Source organism: Muscardinus avellanarius (genome assembly GCF_963383645.1).
Source record: "Muscardinus avellanarius genome assembly, chromosome: 6".
In the NCBI taxonomy this organism is placed as follows: Eukaryota; Metazoa; Chordata; class Mammalia; order Rodentia; family Gliridae; genus Muscardinus; species Muscardinus avellanarius.
Genome location: NC_137791.1, coordinates 24,997,788 through 25,022,605, shown reverse-complemented (window position 1 = coordinate 25,022,605; position 24,818 = coordinate 24,997,788). Strand labels below are relative to the sequence as shown.

At 45.5% G+C, this 24,818-nt stretch overlaps 1 protein-coding gene and 1 pseudogene across 6 annotated transcripts in view; one reads left to right on the top strand and one right to left on the bottom strand.

Moving 5' to 3' along the window:
* Positions 1-24,818, bottom strand: part of TRIM2 (tripartite motif containing 2) — a gene marked incomplete at both ends in the record, with an annotated part of 123,359 nt that overhangs the window by 9,154 nt on the left and 89,387 nt on the right. For 3 of the 5 annotated variants that reach the window (XM_080696981.1, XM_080696982.1, XM_080696983.1), the window contains 5 exons: positions 1,573-1,740; positions 1,989-2,092; positions 18,699-19,422; positions 20,271-20,451; positions 21,650-21,801. In XM_080696981.1, the coding sequence (XP_080553107.1) occupies positions 1,573-1,740; positions 1,989-2,092; positions 18,699-19,422; positions 20,271-20,451; positions 21,650-21,801 (1,329 nt within the window). The remainder of the gene's footprint in view (positions 1-1,572; positions 1,741-1,988; positions 2,093-18,698; positions 19,423-20,270; positions 20,452-21,649; positions 21,802-24,818) is intronic. The other 2 variants (XM_080696984.1, XM_080696985.1) reach the window with 2 other exon arrangements.
* LOC308264554 (large ribosomal subunit protein eL32-like) lies at positions 13,835-14,289 on the top strand (annotated as a pseudogene). Its single transcript has one exon. The product of its transcript is annotated as a large ribosomal subunit protein eL32-like (transcript).

The window sequence follows — 24,818 nt, the reverse complement described above, 5'->3', positions numbered from 1 at the left end:
AGTGATGTGTGCATGTATGCCTCTACCATCTTGTACTCTTTTAAGATGTATGACTACAATACACCAATAAAAAAATAAAAAAATAAAGTTGTTTGTATGCCCGTGGCACTACTGGAAGCTTTAGGAGGTGGAGCCTACTGGGAGGAAGTTAGGTCACTGGGGCATACCACTGAAGCAGATCTGGGGGCCCTGGCCCCTTCCTTTCTCTTTTTCTGCCTCTCCGTAGCCAGGAGATGAGCAGCTTTCCCTGCCGGAATGTTCTGTGCTACCAAAGGCCCAAAGCAACAAGGCCAAGCCACCGTGGACTAAAACCTCCAAAACTGTCAGTCAAAATAAGTCTTTCTTCTTCTTAGGTTGACTTTCTCAAGTATTTTGTCACAGCAATAAAATACTGATTAATATGGAGTCCAATTTTACATTTCCATAAAGAGGACACTGGGATGACAGCAAAAGATTCAATGATGGGACCCCTCAAAGGTAGCTCAATCTGCAACTTCTCCTAAGGCCAGCCTCCATCTTCTTTTCCTTCCAAATCCTACAACACATTCTTTAATTTTTAGATTGTATTAAACAAGTTATCGCTGAACAGAGGCTGACTGGAATTGTTCCCTTCCTTCCTTAAGCATTTGTCTGCTTTTCTTCCATGGCCCTGCACCTCTCCCAAAGGTGGGGACACACGCTTTATAATTCTGCCCATCCCATGCCATCTGTTATAGGCTCAAACAAGCAGAAGGTGCTTTTTAAGTGACAACCCATGGGTTAATTTAAGGATTGTGAACTTTGAAGTAACCTTTTCAAAAGAATGTTGTTTTCGAGCCAGGTATGGTGGCGCACGCTTGTAATTCCAGTACTTGGGAGCCTGAGACAGAAGGATCTCTGTTCATGGACAGCCTCAGATACTTAGTGAGGCCCTCCTCAACTTAGTGAGAACCTGTTTCAGAATAAAGACTAAAAAACTGAGCCGGGCATGGCGGCGCACGCTTGTAATCCGAGAATTTGGGAGGCTGAGACTGGAGGATCGTGGTTCGCGGACAGCTTCAGCTATTTAGTGAGACCCTCCGCAACTCAGTGAGACCCTGTTTCAAAATTAAGAATAAAAAACTGGGCAGGGGTGTAGCTCAGAGGTCAAATGCCTCTGGGTTCCATCCCTAGACCCACCAAAATAAAAAGAATAAAAAATTGGGCTGGGGTGTAGCTTGGAGATAAAATCTCACTAAGTTCACCCCTCAGTATCACACACACACACACACACACACACACACACACACACACACACACACAGGATATTGTTTTTAACTGAATAGAGGTGAGAAGAACTGTTTTCCTCTAAATCTCATGGTCTAAAATACAAAAAGCAACAGACTAATTGATTTATAAAATAAAGCCACACTTAAGAACATATGCATAAGCAGTTTTATAAATTATCACTGTTATTCATGCTTCATAAAACTTAGACATCAAATGTCTTTCAGAAGAATCAAATATTGGATTTCAAAAACGAAAAATAATTTCATCTTGTATCTCTTGTTCTTCCTTTCCAGTGTTAAGTGGCCAACTGATAGTTGATCTTACCTTAAACTTTCCATCTGAAGAGAAAATGCTAACCCACTTATTATCATAATCTGCAATTATTATGTCCCCGCTGGGATGTACGGCTACTCCTGTGGGTCGCTGCAGCTGCCCGGGAGAGCGTCCTCGGATGCCAAAACGACTCTTGAACTGGCCATCATTGGAAAATATCTGTAAAAAAAAAATTATATTTATTGCAATGTGAACTAGTACAGAAATTACCAAGGAAAAAAAAATAGGTAAGATGATGCTTCATGTACTATATAGGTCAGAACATGTCAACACTATTTTAAAAAGTCTATAAATACATATAAGTGTCTTTTCCTTATACTATGCATTTTAATCCAAAGCAGGAAAAAAATACAACTATATTATTTTATCAATATTAGTAGCTAAAGGTATACAAGGAGGGGCTCTACCTGTACACATTGGTTGTTACTGTCGGCGATGAGTATTTTTCCGCTTGTGGATGCTGCCACCCCCTGGAGATTTGTAAACTCTCCTTTATTTCTTCCTTTGGTACCTAAAAATGAATGATGAATTAAGCACTAGAGAATTAGATTTTTCAATTTTAACAAAAGAATAATTCAAACTTCCATAGGTAATCTGAGAATGCAATGCTTTTTTTCCCTCGCAGTCCTGGGGATTGAACCCAGGGCCTTGTATGTGCTAGTCAAGTGCTCTGACCCTGAGCTACATTGCTAGACCCTGGGCTGCTTTTGAATAAAGCTTTTAAAAACTGAGAACCCAGCAGGGGTGAGGCAAATGTCTAAAATCCCAATACTTGGGGGGCTGAGACAGAGAATCTCGGGTAGTGAGACCCTGTTTCAAACAAACAAAAAAGGCTGGAGGTGTAGCTCGGAGGCAGAATGCTCCTGGGTTTAATCTCCAGTACTACCATTACCACCACCACGATGACAAAACTGAGATTCCTTCCTTCTACTAACCTTCTCTTTTAGACCAACCAAGTCCTTTAAAGTTAACTTTTTTAGGAAAATGCCAGTCTTCTCTTATTAATCTGGAGTTGCACACTAACATGATTAAATATACACTGTTATTTTACAAAGACATAACAATGAAACTAAAAACAAAGAACTGCAACAGGAGAGGGGCCTAATTTTAGAGTTTTACCCAAATTCCACCTTCTGACTCTGTAGATCTTAGAAGAAACCTGGACCCTTGACTTTCAGGAGCGTTTAACAAAGGCCACAGCTGTTATAAAAGAGCAGCCTGATTTTCATATCTTGGATCTATTTATATATTATTATTATTATTATTTTGGTGGTACTGGGGTTCCTGGAAGCCCTTCTACCTCCGGGCTACACTCCCAGACCTATTTTATATTTTGTATTTGGACACAGGGTCTCTTAAGCCAGCGAGGTTGGCTCCGAACCAGCACGATCCTCTTGTCTCCGCCTCCCAAGCGCGGGGATTACAAGCGTGCGCCACCACACCTGGCGATGTATTATTTTCTAAGATTCAGGGTCTCACTAGCTATGTATTCTTCCTAAAATTACAAAGGGTATCCTAGGAGAATGCTTTCTAAGTTAAATAAATAAAAAAGGTGAAAGGAAATTAATGAATCCAAGGAAACATACTAATCCTCACTAGACTCGTTTCTAAAGGGAGTGAAAAAGCAGGACAAGAAAAGCACCAGCAGCTACAAGTTAGTAGTCGCCTGCTTTTGTTCTAAAAGAAGTCTTTATTACTTATTTTAATAGGACAATATAAACACTAATGGGTAGAAACAGAATAAAGTTTGTTTAGAAAATGACCCAGGAGGAGGTTCAAAAAAAATTTTTTTTTTTTTGTGGTACTGGGGGTGGAACCCAGGGCCTTTCTACCTCTGGGCTATACTCCAGACCTATTTTATATTTTATTTGGAAACAGGGTCTCACTAAGTTGCTGAGAGCCTCACTAAGTAGCTGAGGCTGGCTTTGAACCTGTGCGATTCTCCTGTCTCAGCCTCCCAAGTGCGGGGATTACAGGCGTGCGCCACCACGCCTGGCTGAGGTTTAAATTTTAATTATTAGAGAAAGAAAAACATGCCTTGGCTTTTGCATTTATATTAAAAAAAGCAATTCGGCATTGTGTTCTTAGACACTGACACGCTGTTTGGGAAAGAGCCTGTAAGGACTGTCAGAGGCAGGGGACTCCGAGCACAGGAGGGAGACCACCTGGGTGTCCACTGTTCTGGTTTAGGAAGTAAAACTGGTGATGGGTGAAACTGAATAAAATCAACAACAGAATTGCTGGGCAGATCCATCTTGGATCGCCTGGTTCTTAGTGACCCACATGCTTGTCCTTTGATTGAAATCATAGGACCTCTCAAATTTATTCACTACTTCTGCTTCTTGTTGGTCTCCTAGCATGAAAGTCCAGATCCTGAAGACAGCATCTTTCACACTGTGAAGGTAGCTGTGCTATTTTATTTCCAGTGAATCAAAAGAGGGGACCTCTGATTTATTTAGATTCATACAGTATACCCGTGGTAAGCATGAATATGGTATCAGTAGACAAGCTTTCAAAATGGCGCACTGGAAGGCCGGGCGTGGTGGCGCACGCTTGTAATCCCCGCGCTTGGGAGGCAGAGACAGGAGGATCAAGCAGGTTCGAAGCCAGCCGCGCGCGCTGGCTTAGGAGACCCTGTTTCCAAATAAAAATGTAAAAATAGGTCTGGGAGTGTAGCCCAGAGGTAGAAGGGCTTCCAGGAACCCCAGTACCACCACCAAAAAAAAAAAAAGGCGCACTGGAGCTGGACATGGTGGTGGTACCTGTGGACCCAGCTACTCAGGAGGCTGAGGCAAGAGGATCACTTTGGCCCAGGAGTTCAAGGCCAGCATGGTCAACATAATGAGACTCCATCTCAAAAGAATTAAGAAACTACATTTTTAAAAGGTGTGTTGGTAGCTGGGTGTGGTGGTGCACGCTTGTAATACCCGCACTTGGGAGGCAGAGACAGGAGGATCGCGCAGGTTCGAAGCCAGCCGCACTGGCTTAAGAGACCCTGTTTCCAAATAAAAATATAAAATAGGCCTGGGAGTGTAACCCGGAGGTAGAAGGGTTTCCAGGAACCCCAATACCACCAAAAATAACTGACCAACTAACTAACTAAATAAATAAATGGTGTGTTGGTGTCTGGTGGTAGAGGGCAGAGGACGGGGTGCTTGGTCCTTTGTGGGATGTGCACTGGTGCGCTATTCCTTGTGGGTCATTTCTCCTGAAGTCTGATAACAACTGGACAATAGATCCAGCCAAACTGAAGGGCCAGAAAAGGAAACACATGTACAATGTTCAGCTTATAAATACTTTTTAAAAGGTAGCAGGGGGAAGGCCAGGGTCTCTGAAGAATAAAAACTGAATTTATCAAAAACATTTGGTAAGCAAAAGCATGGGATTTTGCAAAATATGGAACTGGGGGACCCACCAAAGAAACATAAGGAAAAAGCAAGACTCTTCCAACTGGGATTGGAGCATAAAGGAGGTGACTGCAAAGAACACGGGGGGGGGGGCTGCTGGAGATCCTGGCTTATGTCAAACTGGAAACGCACCTGTGGCTTCGAGGGCGCACAGGCAGGGGTGAGGAATGCTGAATGTAAGGGCAGAGGGGGCTGAGAGACCCGTGCAGAGTGACTGAGCATGACCTGCTGTCCTCCTGGCCCGGCTGGGGATAAGAGCTGCCCGCGCCCCTCCTTCACTTAACCTTCCCACTGTCCTGCTGAAGGACTCAGAGAGGACTCAGCAGGCAGCAGCAGTGTATAAAAGAAAAGAGGGAGCCGGGCGGGAGAGGCCTTTTGCAACTCAGTGAGACCCTGTTTCAAAATAAAGAATAAAAATAGGGCTGGGAGTGTAGCTTGGAGGTAGAATGCCCCTGGGTTCCATCCCCAGTATCACAAAAAAAAAAAAAAAAAAAAAGAAAGAAAGAAAAAGAAAAGAAAAGAAAAGAGGGAAATGGAAATGGAGAAGATGGTTAAGTTGAAGATGAGTGTGGTTATCTCATTTAAAAATAAAGCCCATTTTTCTTTTGGGAATATGGAGATGATCCTGAAAGAGGGGGAAAAGAGATAAGCAAAAATAAGAGCACCTTCTTTGTGTGTGCTTTGGAGAAATACACACATTTTTGGAGCCTCAGTAGAAATGAAAAATAATTGCATTAGGGGACAAGAAGACATTTAATCAAATTTCATAGTAATACCGCTTAGAACCAGGAATAGGAAAGCCCTCTGCACACTTTCAAATGAATGTGAGCTGCCCGTACTGGGTCAGTAGCACGACAGAACCATGTTCTATGCTCCAGAGCCAGCCGATCACGCTGGCCCAGCTCATATTCTTGATCTCAAGTTAATCACAGCTGTTGCCCCACATCTCTGTAAATAAAATCACAGAGATGCTGGATATAGCGATGTGTGCCTGTAATCCCAGTACTTTGGGAGGCTGAGACAGGAGGATTTCAGGTTTGAGGCCAGCCTTAACAATTTAGTAGGACTCTCAGCAACTTAGCAAGACAGTGTTTCAAAAAACAAACAGCAAACAAACAAAGCTGGGATTGGGGGTAGAATGCCCCTGAGTTCAATCTCCAGTACTTAAAAAATAAATCACTGGTATGGGGGACATCTGCTAGTCTAATATTGATTAAATTTTTTTTTGAGGGTCTGGGGCTGGAACCCAGAGGCATCTGACCTTCGAGATACACCCCCCTGCCGAATTTCTTATTCTTTATTTTGAAACAGGGCCTCACTGAGTTGCAGAGGGCCTCATTAAGTAGCTGAGGCTGTCCGCAAACCGCAATCCTCTGGTCTCAGCCTTCCGAATGCTGGGATTACAAGCATGCGCCACCATGCCCGGCTTGATTAAATATTTTAAATTAATTTTTTTTGTGGTATGGGGGAGTGAACCCAGAAGCTCTCTACCACTGAGCTACCCTTTGTACCTCAGAGTTACACTCCCTATCCCTTTTTACTTTTTTATTCTGATACAGGGTCTCACTAAGTTACTGCACTCTAGCCTCGAACATGTAATCCTCATGTCTCAGCCTCCCAGGTTTAGGATTAGAAGTGTGTACCAGCCAGGTGTGGTGGCGCATGCCTGTAATCCTTGTACTTGAGAGGCTGAGACAGAAGGAGTGCAGGTTCAAAGACAGAGCAAGTAGTGAGACTCTCATCAACCTAGTGAGACCCTGTTTCAAAATAAAAATAAAATAGGGCTGGGGGTATAAGTGGGGTAGAATGCCCTTACGTTCAATCCCCAATGCCACCCAAAGAAAAAAAGAAGTGTGTGCCACCATGTCCAGCTTCATTGTTTATTACACACACACACACACACACACACACACACACACACACACACACACACATTTTTTAGTGGTACTGGGGATGGAACCCTTCTACCTTGGGACTACACTCCTAGACCTCTATTTTATATTTTATTTGGAAACAGGGTCTCTTAAGCCAGTGAGGCTGGTTTCAAACCTGCGCAATCCTCCTGTCTCGGCCTCCCAAGCGCGGGGATTGCTGGGCATGGTGGCGCACGCTAGTAATCCCCGCGCTTGGGAGGCTGAGACCGGAGGATCGCGGTTCACAAACAGCCTCAGCTACTTAGTGAGGCCCTTCGCAACTCAGTGAGACCCTGTTTCAAAATAAAGAAAAAAAAAATTGGGCAGGGGGTGTAGCTCGGAGGTCAACTGCCTTTGGGTTTCATCCCCAGACCCGCAAAAAAAAAAAAAAAAAAAAAAAGAGACAGAGAGAGAGAGAGAGAGAGAGAGAGAATGGATGAAGCAGGAACTGCCGTTTTAGCTTCCTAATGTTTCTCTTTAGGACGTCGCTGCTGTTTCTGCAGTGCTGGTGAAGGAATTCATGGACACTATGACCTCTCATGTGCAAGGCAAGCTTCTGCCACTGCGCCGGCCTCCAGCTCTGAGATCCTCTTCCTTAAGCCACGTGGCTTAATTTCTAATAGTTTGATTGGCATTACCAGTAACATCAACAGCTGCCTCCTCCTTCTCCTCCTCCTCCTCCTCTTCTTCTTCTTCTTCTTCTTTTCCTTCTCCTTCTCCTCCTCCTCCTCCTCCTCTTCCTCCTCCTCCTCCTCCTCCTCCTCCTCCTCCTCCTCCTCCTCCTCCTCCTCCTTCTTTTTGGATGCTGGGGATTAAACTAGAATCTCATTCATGCTAACTACACACTTCCACTGAGCGACACCTCCAGCACCCTTTTGTCTTGTTAGCGATTACTGGTCATTATTTTTATTTTTGTGTGGTACTGGGGAAGGAACCCAGAGGCTTTCTACCTCCAGGCTATACTCCCAGACCTATTTCCTATTTTATTTGGAAACCGGGTCTTACTAAGTTGCTGAAAGCCTCACTAAGTAGCTGAGGCTGGCTTTGAACCTGTGAGATCCTCCTGTCTCAGCCTCCCAAGCGCAGGGATTACAAACGCGCGCCACCACGCCCGGCTTCTGATCATCATTTTTTTTTAAACCCTGTTTGAAAGCACAGCAGGATCACAGTGTTACGCTTGAAGACAAAAGGACATCAACAGCATGTTCTTGAGGAATAGATAATGTTGACTATTTTTACTAGCAGTTAAATCTTAATGGTAAGTAACGATGCAGAACCAGTGTCTTACCACCATCCTAGAATGTTCAAGTATTTCGTGATCAAAATAAAAAAAAATAAAAGTTAGAAATGATTTGTAAAATAGTATATTTTACTCTTTTTGTTTTTCACTAAATTCTAAGAACTCACTTCTTTCTCTCCAAAATATTCTAAATATATAATACAAAGGAGTTCTTTCATAATGGATATAAATATAACACAAAACATGCATAACAGCCGGGCGTGGTGGCGCACGCTTGTGATCCCAGCATTCGGGAGGCTGAGACCGGAGGGTCGCGGTTCGCGGACAGCCTCAGCTACTTAGTGAGGCCCTCTGCAACTCAGTGAGACCCGGCTACAAAATAAGAATAAAAAAATTGGGCAGGGGGTATAACCTGGAGGTCAAATGCCCCTGGGTTTCATCCCCAAGCCTGCCAAAAAAAAAAAAAAAATGCATAATACTTATAAAATCTTTTCCTACTGACTCTGATGTAATAGATTTTACCTATTGTCTAGTGAAATGAATAACATTAACTTAAAAATTAATTATAAACAATTTGGCAAAAAATTGTTTATAATTACTAGGGGATAAATAAATGCAGATTTCTTCCAACTAATATGAAAATTAATGCTAAATGCAGCAAGATACTCTTTTTTTGTGGTACTGGGGATTGAACCCAGGAGCATTCTACTTCCAAGCTATACTCCCTGCCCTATTTTTTATTCTTTTTTTTTTTTTTTCTTTGGTGGTACTGGGGTTCCTGGAAGCCCTTCTACCTCCGGGCTACACTCCCAGACCTATTTTTACATTTTTTTTTGGAAACAGGGGCTCCTAAGCCAGCGCGCGCAGCTGGCTTCGAACCTGCTTGATCCTCCTGTCTCCGCCTCCCAAGCGTGGGGATTACGCATGCGCCACCACGCCTATCTTTTATTCTTTATGTTGAAACAAAGCCTCCCCTAAGTTGCAGAGGGCCTCACATAGCTGAGTGGCCGAGAGAATCCATAGTCCCCCTGTTTTAGCCTCTCAAGTACTGGGATTACAAGTGTGTGCCACCACACCCCACTTAGCAAGATATACTGGGAATGGAATAATACAACAAGACGTAACTGAGCCAAGCATAGCATCTAATACAGGTTCTTCAAGCAAGGCTTTGACAAATGTTTGCCAAATTAATGAGTGCATGAAGGAGTTATTAATGACTAGCAGCACATTGCCACCCACATTACATCGTGGGAAAATGGTTCCCACGTGGGAAAATGGTTCAGTAATGGTTATAGCACTCCCTGTACATTCTCTCAGGTACTCCTTATACTAATCCCATGAGTTAGCAGGACAAATATTTTCATTCTCATTTTATAGATGAGAAAGATGAAGCTGGACCCATCCCAAAGGTAGTCAGAGACGGAGGAAAGAGTATGACCTGGTTCTCCTGACCCTTTACATAATAACTTTTTTCTATACGTGCATTGCTCCTTTCTAATTAGGTTTTAAAATATCAGGTTTCAGAGGTGAGGATAATTACCCTTTGGGCCCACATGGATCATATTTTCTCTAAAAATCCTTTGGAAAATTCCATCTCCCCTGCTTCCCCCTCGTCCCCCACCGCTCTCTTTCTCTCTCTGTCTTCGGTGGTGCTGGGGATTGAACCCAGGAACATTCTTTCTCTAAGTTGCTGAGGCTGGACTCACACCTGTGATCCTTCTGCCTCAGCCTCCGAGTACTAGGATTACAGGCATGTGCCAACACGCCTGGCTAGAAGACTCCATCTCTTACCACACAGTATTCAATGTTTATCTGTATTCCTCACTGGACTAGAGCAAGAACAACATCTGTGCTTTTCACAGATACAGTCTATAATGCTGTGCTATGGTTTGGATTTTCAATGTCTCCCCAACGCTCGGTTCCCAGTCTGGGGTACTACTGAGAGGTGGTGGAGCCTTTAGGAGGTGGAGCCTAGCGGGAGGAAGTTAGATCATTGGGTATATTCTTGAAGGGGATATTGGGTCTCAGCTGCCCTCTTTCTATTTGCTTCCTCACCACCATGAAGTAAGCAGCTTCCTTGACCATGCGCTCCCTCCACGATGTGCCTCCTTGCCACAGGCCCAGAAGCAACGGAGCCAACCAATCACAGGCTGCAGCCTCCAAAACTATGAGTCAAAGTAGCCTTTCCTCTTTCTATTCTATTATCTCAGGAAGTTTGTGACAGTAATGGAAAACTGACTAATACACACAGCCTAGTATTTGAATATTAGTTTCATCTTCTCCCACTTGAAATGCAAGAAGGATTCCCAAGGGCGAGATTCTAAAGGAGTAGGGGTGGGTTCCAGCTGGGGCCGGAGCTTTGGTTTGCAGCCCTCCACTGCGGTTGATTCCAAGTCACTCACATGAAGCACTGAATGAGCCATTAAGAACTGGCCCCAGGACACCACATACAATACTGTAAGGGGTATGTTATATTGCAGGGTTATTAGGAACCGAAAGAATATTGCATCTAATAAAGATTTTAAGTAGCCGACACATAGCTTGATCCCTGGCTCAGAGAATGTTTTCTTTCTCTTGGTTCTAACTTTCATCCTTCCTCCCTGAACCACAAGTCCTATCTTGGACGTTTCATTGCAGCTCATGGTTTAATTAACCTCTTTGTATTTTTCACTTCCAAATTGATCTCTCTGCCCTTGACTTATTTGGAGAACTCCACGCCCATGCTCCATCCTGCCTACCTACCTCCTCTTCTTCTTACTCTCCTTATCTTGGCAAATTGTCAACACTTGCGGAGTCCTTGTTCTATGCCTGTATTGTTCTAAGCCCTTACGTGCCCTATTTTAATCCTCACCATATGAAATATCCATTAATATCATCCCCATTTACAGATGAAGAACCAAGGCACAGAGAGGTGAGATAATTTCTCCAAAGTCATATAGTTAATAAGTAGCATCTTGGGATTCACTCTGAGGTAGTTGGGCTTTTGAGCTCTTTATGTTCCTACCTATTTATACTGTTACCCCTACCCTAGGGCTTCGAACAATGTGTTAACTGGTATCAACTTTGCCTTTCTAAAATGTTCTGCACTTTACTCATTGCGGGCACTGTTCCAAGCTCTTCTGCATTTTAATTCACCTAATCTCACAAAACCCTTCCCGGGTAGGTTCTTTGTCTGCCTCCCCACCTTTTGTAGCATCCAGGGGTGCTCAGCCTCTCAGCCCTTTTTATTTTTTTCTTTTGAAAGAGTCCCTAACTTGCCCAGGCTGGTTTCAAACTTTCTATCCTCTTTGAGTAGCTAGGATTTCAGGCATGCACCATTGTGCCCAGATTGCTATCCTCATTAAAAGTGTGTGTGTGTGTGTGTGTGTGTGTGTTGTGTGATTGAACTAAGGGGCAGTCTGCCTCTGAACTACACTCTCCGCCCTATTTTGCTTTGACCGGGGTCTCACTGAGGCGAGGGCCTCACTAAGTTGTTGAGGTCTCCGGAGTACTAAGATGACAAGCTTGTGCCACCATGTCTGGCTTTTTAAATCTCCATTTTATGGAAGAAATAGAGGCACTGAGTTCAAGAGCTTCATAGCCCATGGTGCTAGCTGCCCACCCTACTCCTCACATCCCTACAACACTCCCACCAAACACCCCTACTCCATCACATCACTCTTGATTCTGGCGCTCATTCATGTGGAAGACTTTAATCATTCTTTCATAGTCCCCCTCCTTTGAGAAAAACACTTCCAATAGATTCCCACACACTGCCCCCGGCTCCTCTAGGAAGTAAAAATCTCTTGCTGGGTGGAGTGGTACACACATGTAATCCCAGTACTTGGGAGACTGAGACAGGAGAATCACAGGTTCACGGTCAGCCTCAGCAATTTAGCGAGACTCTCAGTAACCTAGCAAGACCCTGTTTCAAAATAAAAAAATAGTAAAAGGGTCTGGGGGTGTAGTTCAGAGGTAGAATGCTTCTGGGTTCAGTCCCAGCACCAATATAAATAAATAGATAAATAAGTAAATATCTTAGTAAGTCATGGCACTTTCTCACACTGTTCAATGCTTCCTTACCCACATGGCTCTGGTTCTCAAACACTGTCAATGAGCCAGCAGCTTACACCCCATTTTGGGGATTGGGGAACTGGGGACTGAACCAGGGGCATTCTACCTCTAAACTATACCCTCAGCCCTGAGACTTTCTTTCTTTCTTTCTTTTTCTTTTCTTTTTCTTTTTCTTTCTTTCTTCCTTTCTTTTTTTTTGGGGGGGGTACTAGGGATGGAACACAGGGGCATTCTACCTTCAAGCTATAATCCAGCCCTATTTTTTTATTCTTTATTTTTGAAACAGAGTCTCACTAAGTTTCAGAGGGCCTCACTAAGTAGCAGAGGCTGGCCGTGAACCTGTAATCCTCCTGTCTCAGCCTCCCAAGTACTGGGATTACAAGTAAGCACCACCACACACAGCTCAGCCCTGTGTTTTTGTTTGTTTGTTTTTGGTACTGAGGATGGAACCCAGGGACATTCTACCTCCGAGCTACACCCTCAGCACTATTTTTTTATTCTTTATTCTGAAATAGTCTCACTAAATTGTGGAGGGCCTCACTAAGTAGTTGTCTCAGCCTCCCAAGTACTGGGATTACAAGCGTGCACCACCACGCCCGGCTAGCCCTGTTTTTTTAATTGTTTATTTTGAAACAGGGTCTCAGTAAGTTGAGGAAGAAGACCTCATAAGTTGCTGAGGCTGGCCTGAGCCTGCGATCCTCCTGTCTCAGCCTCCCAAGTCCTGGGATTGTAGGTGTGCGCCGCCACGCCCGTCTCTCGCTTCCTTTGATGCTCTGGGATAATGGAATCATTTACAGTTCTTGAAGCGACACACTTTCTCACTTTCATGCCTTTGTGCCTGCTGTCTCTTCATCTGAAGCACTCTTCTTCCTGCCATCTGACTTGCTCTCTTTCAAAACCAGCTGAGGTTGAGGTGCCGCCCTAGGGATGTTCCTTAACTCTCACCAACCGACAGCCTCCTCGCCACCCCACCCTGGCTCCAGTGCCCTGACACATCCATCTCCAGGATGGAGACAGGACCAGCCCTCTTTTTCCACCTTGACATAACACAGAGGTGCTCACATCTAAAGAGGCTCTGGATGCTGGGCGAGGGAGGGGAAATATGAGTTGAAATTACCACTAGAAATCCTTAACGTCCCCCACCACCTACTCAAATGGACAGGGTGCTTAAGCAAGTATTCCGTGTATTTTGGGGGGATGATTAGCAATTAATGACATCATCCTTGACCTCAAGGAATTTATAGTCTTGCTGGATAATAAAACTGAGGCACAAGTAATAATCACTGGATTCTTTTTTTTTTTTTTTTTTTTGTACTAAGGATGGAACCCAGGGGTGTTCTACCTCCAGGCTACTTCTCCAGTCATATTTTATTATTTTATTTTTGAAACAGGGTCTCACTAAGTTGCAGAGGATGTCACTAAGTTGCTGAGGCCGGCTGCAAACCTGCAACCCTCATGTCTTAGCGTCCCAAGTACTGGGATTATAGGGATGCACTGCCATGCCTGGCAATAACTGTGAATTCTAAAAAAGAAGGTGGTACTTGGAGGAAGGGTTAAAATTGAGAAATCATCTCAGGGACAAAAGTGCCCAGGTATGAGAGTCTAGGAAGAGATTCAAAAAAGCAGCATGGCTTCTCTTCCTCGGCACTGCCTACGGAGGTGGCAACCATCTCCCACTTGGCACAATGGCCACCCTCAGACCTCTTGAGAAAGCCTAAGATTGTCAAAAAAAGGACCAAGAAGTTAATCAGGCACCAGTCAGACCGATAAGATGAAGAGACTTAAGCAGAACTGGCCGAAACCCAGAGGTATTGACAACCGGGTGCAGAGACAATTCAAGGATCAGACCTTGATGCCCAACATTGGGTACCAGAGCAACAAGAAAACCAAGCACATGCTGCCCGGTGTGGACCAGAAGTTCCTGGTCCACGATGTCCAGGAGCTGGAAGTGCTCCTGACGTGTAACAAATCTTACTGTGGCGAGATTGCGCACAACGTCTCCTTCAGGAACCACAAAGCAATCAGGAAAGAGCGGCCCAGCTGGCCGTCAGTCACCAACCCCAACGCCGGGCTGCGCAGCGAGGAAAACGAGTAGGCGCCACGAGCGTGCTTTCACACGTGTGCGTAAATAAAGCTACAAAACCTTTTTCAGTTAAAAATAAATAAATAAAAGCAGCATGAGCCAGGCATGGTGGTGCACACCTGTAATCCCAGGACTTGGGAGGTTCTCGGTCAGCTTCAGAAATTTAGTGAGACCCTCTACGATTTAGTGAGATCCTGTTCCAAGATAAGAAATAAAATGGGGCTGGGGGCATAGCTCAGAGGTAGAGTGCCCCTGAGTTCAATCCCCAGTACCATGAAAAAGAAAGAAAGGAAGGAAGGAAGGAAGGAAGAAAGGAAGGGAGGGAGGAAGGGAGAAAGGAAGGAAGGAAATAAAGATGGATAAATCTGAGATAGATTTATCCAGCAGTCACTTGGCAGCCCCGTGGGCTGGGCTCGCCCTGCATGACGTGTGGTCTCAGCCAACAGTCATGTTCTCTTATCTGCACCTTTATTTTCTCCATACGGTGGCCCCTCTGCCTGAGCTGTCACTTCCCCCGTCAACCTGCATAAGCCCTACTCTTCATTCTAGTCCTGGTTTGAAATTCTTCTCATTTCTACAGTTTCCCACCGTCTAGCCCCTGGTATTGTCTCTATCTGTCACTCCAGACTAAATGGTGCTGGAAAAATTGGGCATTAACATGAGGACGAATTAAATTAGATCTGGATCTCATATTAGGTATAAGAATGAACTCAAATTAAAGACTTAAGCTGTAAAACCACTAGAAGAAAACATGGGGGGAAAACTCCATAAATATGTCTGGGCAAGCTGAGCATGGTGGTGCACGCTTGTAATCCCAGCGCTTGGGAGGCTAAGACAGGAGGATCGCACAGGTTCAAAGTCAGCCTCAGCCACTTAGTGAGGCTCTCAGCAACTTCATGAGACCCTGTTTCCAAATAAAATATAAAATGGGTATGGAAGTATAGCCTGGAGGTAGAAAAGCCCCTGGGTTCCATCCCCAGTACCACACACAATTATCTATGTCTGTCTCTATCTATCTATCTATCTATCTATCTATCATCTATCTATGTCTAGGCAATGTTTTCTTGGGGAGGATGGTATAAAAGTACAGGCAATGAAAGAAGAAAATAGACAAATAGGATTACATCAAACTAAACAGCTTCAGCACAATACAGGAACCAGAGTGAAGGAGCCCAATCGCCAAAGTGAAGAGACAACCCGCAGAATGGGAGACAACGCTTGCAAACTACACTTGTCATACAAGGCTAATATTAAAAATATGTAAGGAACTCAAACAACTCAATGGTAAGAAGACAACCTGATTTAAAAATGGGTAAAAGGGAGCTGAAGAGACATTTTTTTCAGAAGACATACAAATGACCAACAGGTGTATGAAAAATGTTTGGCATCACTTTCAGCACTTAACCTGGGACTTCTAACTCCCAAACAGTTGCAACATTCCATCTGGCATGAACTATAAGAAGATAAATTTGTGTTGTTTAAGCCACTCAGACGGTGCCATTTTGGTACAGCAGCCTTTGGAAACTAAGATGGCATCTTTACCTCATTAATAAACACAGAAATCATGCTGTAGGCCATGCACTGTTCTAAGTTCTTTACAAACATTTTTTTTTTTTTTTTTTGGTGGTACTGGGGTTCCTGGAAGCCCGTCTATCTTTGGGCTACACTCCCAGACCTATTTTATTTTTGGAAACAGGGTCTCCTAAGCCAGCGCGGCTGGCTTCGAACCTGCGCGATCGTCCTGTCTCTGCCTCCCAAGCGCGGGGATTACAAGCGTGCGCCACCACGCCCGGTGCTTTACAAACATTTAAATACACACCTTTTTACCAGTGCCAGTTAAGCGTCACTGTGGTTGTATTTCTCAAGGGGTAGGTGGGAAGAAGAAAATTCTACCTCCTTTTCCCGAGGTAGAAGCCGAGGACAATTCAAAACCAAGAACAGATGGAGGGGAAATGCCCTTAAGAGACAGACATGGCTGTTTCCTCCTGCGTATCACACATGGGGATGGTGATTACTGAAAATAACAACAGCAAAATCTTAATTGCCATTAACTGAATACTTACTGTACATAGGCAAGCGCTCGGCATACTATAAGAATTCTTTCTCGTTTTAACCCTACAGCAACTGTGAGTTAGGAATATTTTATTCTCCTCTTTTACAGGATTCTGAAAGAACAAGCCAATTGCTCCAGTGGCATGGAGAATCAGGATGCAGGCTCAGATCTGCCCAATTTCGCTACCCTGGACATTGCCTAAGGAAGCAGGCTTGGCTGGAGGCAGGATGTGTGGTCTGAGTGGGAGAATGAGTTTGTCTTGGATTCAGGAGACCAATGTTAAATCTAACAGCCTTAACAATCACACATGCAAAGACAACGATTCTCATTTAGGCAGCTTCTCCTAAATGCCAGGTGTTAAGCTTGGGATTTACAGCAGTTCTGAGGAGCAGATATTGTGGAATTTTTATTTTATGGACATGGAAATTAAAGTTTGGGGAAGCAGAGAGATCTCTTTGGGGCTCAAGTAAGTGGCGGAACCTGAGTGGCAGTCCTGGGAGGCTCCCAATCCGGCATCCACCCTAGTATGCACACTGCACCAATGGCCAAGGAATGCATGAGGGCCTCTGTGCCCTAACCAGGCCAGCCTCACATCATACCATGGTCTTTACCAAGATTCAACGTCAAAGCTGGGTGTGCTGGCACACTCCTGTAATGCCAGTACTTGGGAGGCTAGAAGAGGAGGATCACAGGCCGGAGGCCACCCTGAGCAACTTAGTGAGACTCTGTTTCAAAATAAAAAATAAAATAGGAGCCAGGCGTGGTAGCACATGCTTGTAATCCCATAATTTGGGAGGCTGAGACCAGAAGATTATGGTTCGCGAACAGCCTCAGTTACTTAGTGAGGCCCTTTGCAACTCAGTGCGACCCTATTTCAAAATTAAAAAGACTAAAAAAAAAAAAGGGCTGGGATGTGCCACCATGCCCAGCTTTGATGTTGAATCTTGGTAAAGACCATGATATGATGTGAGGCTGGCCTGGTTAGAGCACAGAGGCCCTCATGCTGGGGGTGTAGCTCCGAGGTAGAATGCCCCTGGGTTCCATCCTCAGCTCCCTCCCCCCAAAAATAGGGCTGGGGTAGAGGTAGAATGCCCCTGGGTTCAATCTCTAGCAACACACACACACACACACACACACACACACACACACACACACACTAGGGCTGGGGTAGAGGTAGAGTGCCCCTGGGTTCAATCTCTAGTAACACACACACACACACACACACACACACACACACACTAGGGCTGGGGTAGAATGCCCCTGGGTTCAATCTCTAGTCACACACACAGACACACACACACACACACAGACACACACTCTGCCTCGGGAATTAACACAGAGCACCTCTGGACTAGATGTTCCATGGAAAAATTCAATGGTCAGAAGTTTGCAAACGCTGCCTACCACCCCTCCCCTGCCCAGAGAGTCGGTTCTGATTCTAAAAGTTGAGAAGTTCTGCAGAAAAACAAAAAACAACAACCAAAAAATAAAAAAAGGAAAAGAAAGAGAAAACAAAACCCTGAGCCTTCATTTGGCTCAAGACGCCCCCAATTCATTAGAATCACAGGCTGCTTTCTCCCTTTGTCAGTTAACTGCACTGTGTAGCATTCTTTCAGAAACGAGCCACGCTGGGGCTACTTTCTGAAACTAACCCAAATGCACACTTTCTTCCCCCTGTAAGAATGATCAAGCCCTTTGTTGCTGACATTTATTTTGCTTTCTCTCGAGAAAACAAGCAGTAAAAATAAATAAATAAAAAACGAGCGGCAATAAACCAGTGTGCCTTCCCAAGCCTCTGGCTCCGTCCGCACCCCAACCCTGTCCAACCCCATTCCATTCCCCACCCTCTCCCCTTAGGGCTGTTCTCCAGCTACACAGGGCAGTTGGGGACCACAGCTTGCCAGGCACGGCTGACCCGCACCCCCACCTCTCACAGGCAGGAGCGAGCCCGAGGCCTCATAGGAAAGCCCTCGATTTCAGAGAAACACTGCAAGTTTCCTGAGACTTCAACTCCCACGCCCAGTGGGTTAGGCCGCACTCTAAGATGCCCCCATGGTGGTGGTGCTGCTGGTGGTGGTATAGGGGGAGATTACCAACATTTTCTTTAAATTTTCCCGAGTAGTTTATGTGCCTTTTTGACTTCTCTTTTTGCTCATTTTTCAGTTTCTAACTTTATAGGACAAAATCGCAGCACTTGCATTCTAAAAAGGAGGAGGAGAGGGAGAAGGGAGAGAGGAGAAGGAAGCAGGATGGGGAGGAGGAGGGAAGGGAGGAAGAGGAAGGAAGAGGAGAAGGAGAGGAAAGGCCCCCCAGGGAAGGCGCCTGGCGAGCTGGCCCTGTAAACCTGGCTGGCGGCCGCGCTGCTCACCCACTCGGAAGATGAGGTCGTCCTCGATGGGGTTGTCTTTCCGCTTGCCGGTGCTGTACATGCTGGCCGGCCTTTTCACGGCTTTCTGCTTGACGTGGCCGCTGCCCGGGGACTTGACGCGCCGCTTCACGCCCTCGGTGGTGGGCGACACGTCGGCCGAGCGGATCACCTTCAGTTTGAACGGGCTGCCCCTGATGTGCTGGTCGTAGAGCCGCAGGGACAGGGTGAAGTCGCCCTCCTTCTGCACCGTGTACAGGAACTCGTAGGTGCCGTTCTTGTTGTCCAGGATCTCGCCGTCCGCCACGCTGCCGTCGGGGGTGCTGAGCTCCGCCGTGAGGTAGGCGTTGCCGGTCTTGCACAGCTCGCCGTCCTTGTCTTTGGTGGTGATGGTCACGGACATGGGCTGCCCGATGATGGTCTGCCGCAGCCCCTCGCCCGTGGCCACCGTCTCCGAGGCCACGGCGTTGGTGGTCAGGATGGTGCCCAGGTTGTGGATGGACTTCTTGAGGCCCTCGGTCTCCACGATGAAGTCCAGCTGGTCGTTCTCGCGCGGGTGCAGGGGGAAGTCCTGGTCGGCCAGGTCTTTCAGCTTCTCGCTCATCTGCTTCTTCACCAGCAGCACCTCGGTTTCGGTGCCATGGTTCAGGGCCTGCGCCGTGAAGTTGCTGCAGCTCTTAATACTCTCTTGGCCCTGGAGCAGAGTGTCCAGCTGCGACTGGAGCACCTGCAGGGACATGGGAGGCCGGTGAGCGCTTCCGACGGCCGGGCAGCTCTGCAGAGGGACGCCTGCCAGGCCCAGGCCCGCCCTCCTCCCCCCAGCGGGCATCTCAAGTGACGCTTCGTTTAACCCAGTGAACCCAGTGCTGATGCAAAATCCTAAAGTGCATCCCAGTACCCTTTGGAGATTTCCCTCTGCCTCGCCCTGTCCCATCACCCACACGTCTATTTCTTAGGTCATGCTTTCACAGAGGTAAACAGAGAGAAGTGTCCCTACCGAGGGCGTGAGGATCAAATCGCCCTGCCTGACATCTGAAATACCCATTACTCAGGATCCTTCCCAGGGTTCAAAGCTCCCCCACCACCACAAAAAGGAACAGAAACCAGAGACGGAAAGTCTCCGCACCTGAACACCGGAAGGCTTCATCCTGGCTTTGGTGAGCAGGCCAGCAGAGCTAAACAAAGCCTGCAGTCAGTGTTCACTTGAAGTTGACTAACAGGTTGGTGTGCATGACAGAGCAATTAGGAGACTATTCCACATTATAATTAAGGAGGGAAAGCAATCTGGTTTAACCCTAAACTCTGAAAGCATTACCTGATGTGCAACCTCGCCTTTTGTCAAATTATAAAACTGGTACTTAAGGTCACAGAATCATACAGTTTTACTGAATACACGGGGACAGGGGGGAAGCTGGATATCCTATTGCCTGAAAATTCAGTTTACTATACAACTGTGATGCTTAGGGACCTTTTCAGTCCCCTCTGCTGCTATTAGAACCCAAGAAGCCGGTGCCATGTAGGGCCCCGGTCTGGCATCTCTTACAGAAGATATATACAGGCACATTCAAGTCTTACTTTGTGCTTGAGGCCATAGTTGACCTCCAGTTCCATAAGCAGCACGCTCTTTCGCACATTTAGAGTCTTCTGGAGCTCATCGAAGGTAGAATGGATGTCATCCACGATGCTGGCCTTTTGGTTGGTTAACTGGTGGATGATTTCTGAGATGAACTGAAGAGCAGAATCGATTTCTGGGAGCCTGCAGGATAATTGTTCAATCATTATTCAATATCAACCCAGAAACACCCCAAAGTCTCTCCAATCATGCTATTTTATCAAAAAACAACACATCTTTCTACGCCTTTCACCATCTTTAAAAGTAATAATGGAAGGAGAGGACGAGTGAGACTTAGAGGTTACAACATCTATTTCAGTCTACCTTCTGATCTTAATAATTGATAGTACAAAGACTTGAAGCTCTCTGGAAGCCGTAATAGCCAAATAATTCTTTGTTGCAAGGTCTGTCTTGTGCATTGCAGGATTTTTAACAGCATACTGTCCTCTGCTGAAGCCCACAGCACCCTTCCACACAGCTGTGATAGCAAAAATGATTTTGCCCACTGCCAGATACACCCAGGGGGCAGAGATGAGGGAGAGAGAATCACCCACAATTGAGAACCACTGTTCTAAATATATGGCTGTACCTTTTCCCCCAACCACAGGGAAACTTATCCAAGCTCACCGTTTCCAAGTTCTTTTAATTAGCATTGGAACAACTATATGTTTCTCCCTACAACTACTGACTCAGTAAGAGATTTGCTATGTTGTCTGCTTCTCAGCTGGCTGTCAATTAACTTCCTCTCTTACATCTTACTCTGTTCCTCAAGTCCATGCCAAAGAAAGAACTTGGAAGCAGGGAAGCTTGAGGAAAATCAAGTGGTCACGGTTCTATACCATTTTTCAGGGCTCAAGCACAAAGAAGCCATCCACAGCCACAACGGGCCTGGACGTCTGTCAAAAACAGCAACTCAGGAGCTCCTCCGAGGGCCTGGTTTCAGGCATGAATTTCAGAGACCTCCTGAGAGCATCTTTCTTGAGTGTACTTGAAATCTTTTAATCTTCCAAAGACACTGAAACAAGATGCGCTACTCAGTAACATCGGGCAGCTGGACTTTTACCAAGGGGCAAGAGAGATCTTCATCACTCACTAGTTTATGACGATCGACCTATCATCAAAGGAGAATTTATTTATTTATTTATTTATTATGACGATCGACCTATCATCAAAGGAGAATTTATTTATTTATTTATTTATTTATTATGACGATCGACCTATCATCAAAGGAGAATTTATTTATGACCTCGAAGGGTAACATGAACTCATTATTCAGTAAGAGAGCAGGACTCATGCACCGGGCACGGTGGCCGGCCGGGAAGCCTGGTGGCGGGTGCCGCACCTTTTGTTGACGGCGTCCAGCTGGACCTGGAGTGAGGCCTTGTGTTGCTCCACCACGTCCTTGAGTGGGACTGTGGGGTGCTCCGCGTGCTCCCCCTCCGTGCACTCTCGACACATGGCGGTCTCACAGGACTGGCAATAAAATTCCATCACCTGTGGGAAACAAGAGAACCGTTCCTGGTTGAGGGCCACCAAGTGAGAGCTGACTCTGCGGGAAGCAGTTTCCTTGAATTCACTCAAGTCCCACAGCCACCCCAGGATGCTGGCATTATTATGTCCAGCTTCATGGCAGAAAAAGGAAGAATGAACTTTTATGTGACAGATCGCAGGCAGAGGTGTGTCTGACTACAAAGTCACTACTATTTCTTTGGGCAACCAGGCACTCGGGTGAAACTGTGTAAGGCTGTGGTTCTCAAACGTTTTGGTCTTGGGACCTCTTTAAACTCTTTATATGGAGTACTCCAAAGGAGCTTTTTTTTGTCTGTGGATTGTCTTATACCTACTTGCAAGATTAAAAATTGAAATTGAAGCCAGGCATGGTGGCACATGCTTGTAATCCTAGCATTTGGGAGGCTGAGACAAGAAGATCCAGGTTCGCGGACAGCCTTAGCTACTTAGTGAGGCCCTTTGCAACTCAGTGAGACCCTGTTTCAAAATAAAGAATAAAAAAGAGGGCTGGGGGTGTAGCTTGGAGGTAGAATGCCCCTGGGTTCCATCCCCAGCATCACACACACACACATACACACACACACACACACACACACACACTGAAACAAAGGCCAGGTATGTTGGCATATGCTTATAATACCAACACCTAGGAGGTTAAAACAGGAGAAGGCTAGCTGCAGAACCTTACTGAGACCCCTTCAGAACTTAGAAAAAAATAAAAAGGGTTGGGGGTGTAGTTCTGAGGTAGAATGACAGTGGGTTCAATCTCCAGTACCAAAAAAAAAAAAAAAAAAACTGTGAAAAATTTCAAGTATTTGTTAGCTTATTAAAAGCAATTGTAAGCCAAGCGTGGTGGCGCACGCTTGTAATCCCAGCATTCAGGAGGCTGAGACCGGTGGATCGTTGTTTGCGGACAGCCTCAGCTACTTAGTGAGACCCTCTGCAACTTAGTGAGACCCTGTTTCAAAATAAAGAATAAAAAATAGGGCAGGGGTGAGTTTGAAGGTCAAATGCCCCTGGGTTCCACCCCCAGACCCGCAAAAAAAAAAAAAAAAAAAAAAGCAATTGTAAGTCTGTTTAAATATTAATGTGAATAACGTAACACATAAAAAAACAACAACTGCAAAACAAAATTTTGTGAGAAGAATGACATTGTTTTTCAAAAAAATCTCTACCATGTCAGATTGAACAGAAGACCACTGGATTCTGAGACTTGCTTCTGCATTTGATATGGTCTGGGTCTGGACCATCCCCCAAAGGCTCGAGTGCTGAAAGTGTAGTCCCCACTCAGTGAGGTTGGACAGAGGTGGGATTTAAGGCAGTGCTGCCTCCTGAGGGCTCTGATCTCATCAGTAGAACTGAATGGATGACTGGGAGGTGGGACCCGGTTGGAGGAAGTAGGTCAGCGGGGGCGTGCCCTGGAATGGTTTATCTTTACCCCAGCTTCTTTTCTCTCTCTACTGAGCAGCTCTCCTCTGCCACACCCTTTGGCCGTGATGACCTGGCTCACCTCAGGCCCACGGCAATGGCGCCAGCCAACCATGGACTGAGACCTGAGACCATGAGCCAAAAGGAACTTTCCCTCTAAGTTGTTCTTATTGGGTATTTTAGTCAGGACAACGCAAAGCTAGCGCAACATTTGTTCTGTTGTGATAGCACACGTTACACAGCCTCTTGAAACTTCCACTGTATACTTTTGAGCGGATGATAGTGAAAAAAGCAATACCCTTGCATTACTGTACCATGAACACAGTATTGACCTGTGGACCACTTGAAAGGGTCTTGGGACCCACAAAAGTTCCTGGACCACACTTTGAAAGTCGATACTGTTTGGATCAGAGATGGGCAGGACCAAGCAGTTTGCATCCTAACTCAAATTACTTACGCTTCAACTTAAGTTTCTTTTTTTTTTTTTTTTTTTTTTTTGGTGGTACTGGGGTTCCTGGAAGCCCTTCTACCTCCGGGATACACTTCCACGGGCTACACTCCCAGACCTATTTTATATTTTTTATTTGGAAACAGGGTCTCTTAAGCCAGCATGGCTGGCTCCGAACCAGCGCGATCCTCCTGTCTCCGCCTCCCAAGCGCGGGGATTACAAGCGTGCACCACCACGCCCGGCTCAACTTAAGTTTCAACTTCTGCCTCTGTCAAATGGAGGCTCTAATAGAAACCTCTTTTGTTGAGCCGCTATGAGGATTGAGTAGGTTCGTTTGCACAAAGAACTTGATGCCCTGCATTGGCTCAGAATTTGCATTTAATAAGCAGTAGCTGGTGTGCTGAGGACCATGATGTTATCTGCTTACCTGAAAATGAAACCACCTTATCCTGATTATGATGAACTCTCAGTAATGATATAACATGAAACCTGGCAGTTACTTTCATTGTGAGACACTCTCCTACTCTCTCAGCCACAAATAACGCCCTCCAGTTTGGAATCCCCAAAGCACTTTTTGGGAAGAGCTTTTTCTCCTAAAGTATTAAAAACATAAATTCTGATACAGCTTGATGAATTTTCATAGTGCTGAATGCATCCACCGAGCACTTTTATTTAGAACCTACTTAGGGAATATTTCTAAGGTTTTAAATTTCTGAGTATAAGAACCCACCCGCCTAGGGCCTAGATAATGCCTTGCATATAATGGATACATAACACTGTGGAATGGATGAATGAGAGGAGGGCATTACGTATGAGTGGCAGGTGTTAGAGCAAGCCAAAAGGTATCTCCTTCCTTGTTAAGACTCTTTAACTTACATAGTGCTTTCTGGAGCTGAGTCTCCCAGGAATGTAACACTCAATTTGCTGATGCTATTTTGGAAACAATCTTTCCCCGTGAACCAGATTCAGATAAAAATCCTTCAAACCATCTCCAAGATAAGTTTAGATTTCACAAGGCATCATAGCTTAAAGTTGGCACACAGAACCAGGTGTGGTGGCTTACACCTGTAATCTCAGTCTTGAGAGGCTGAGACGGGAGGATTATGGATTTGAGGTCAGTCTCAG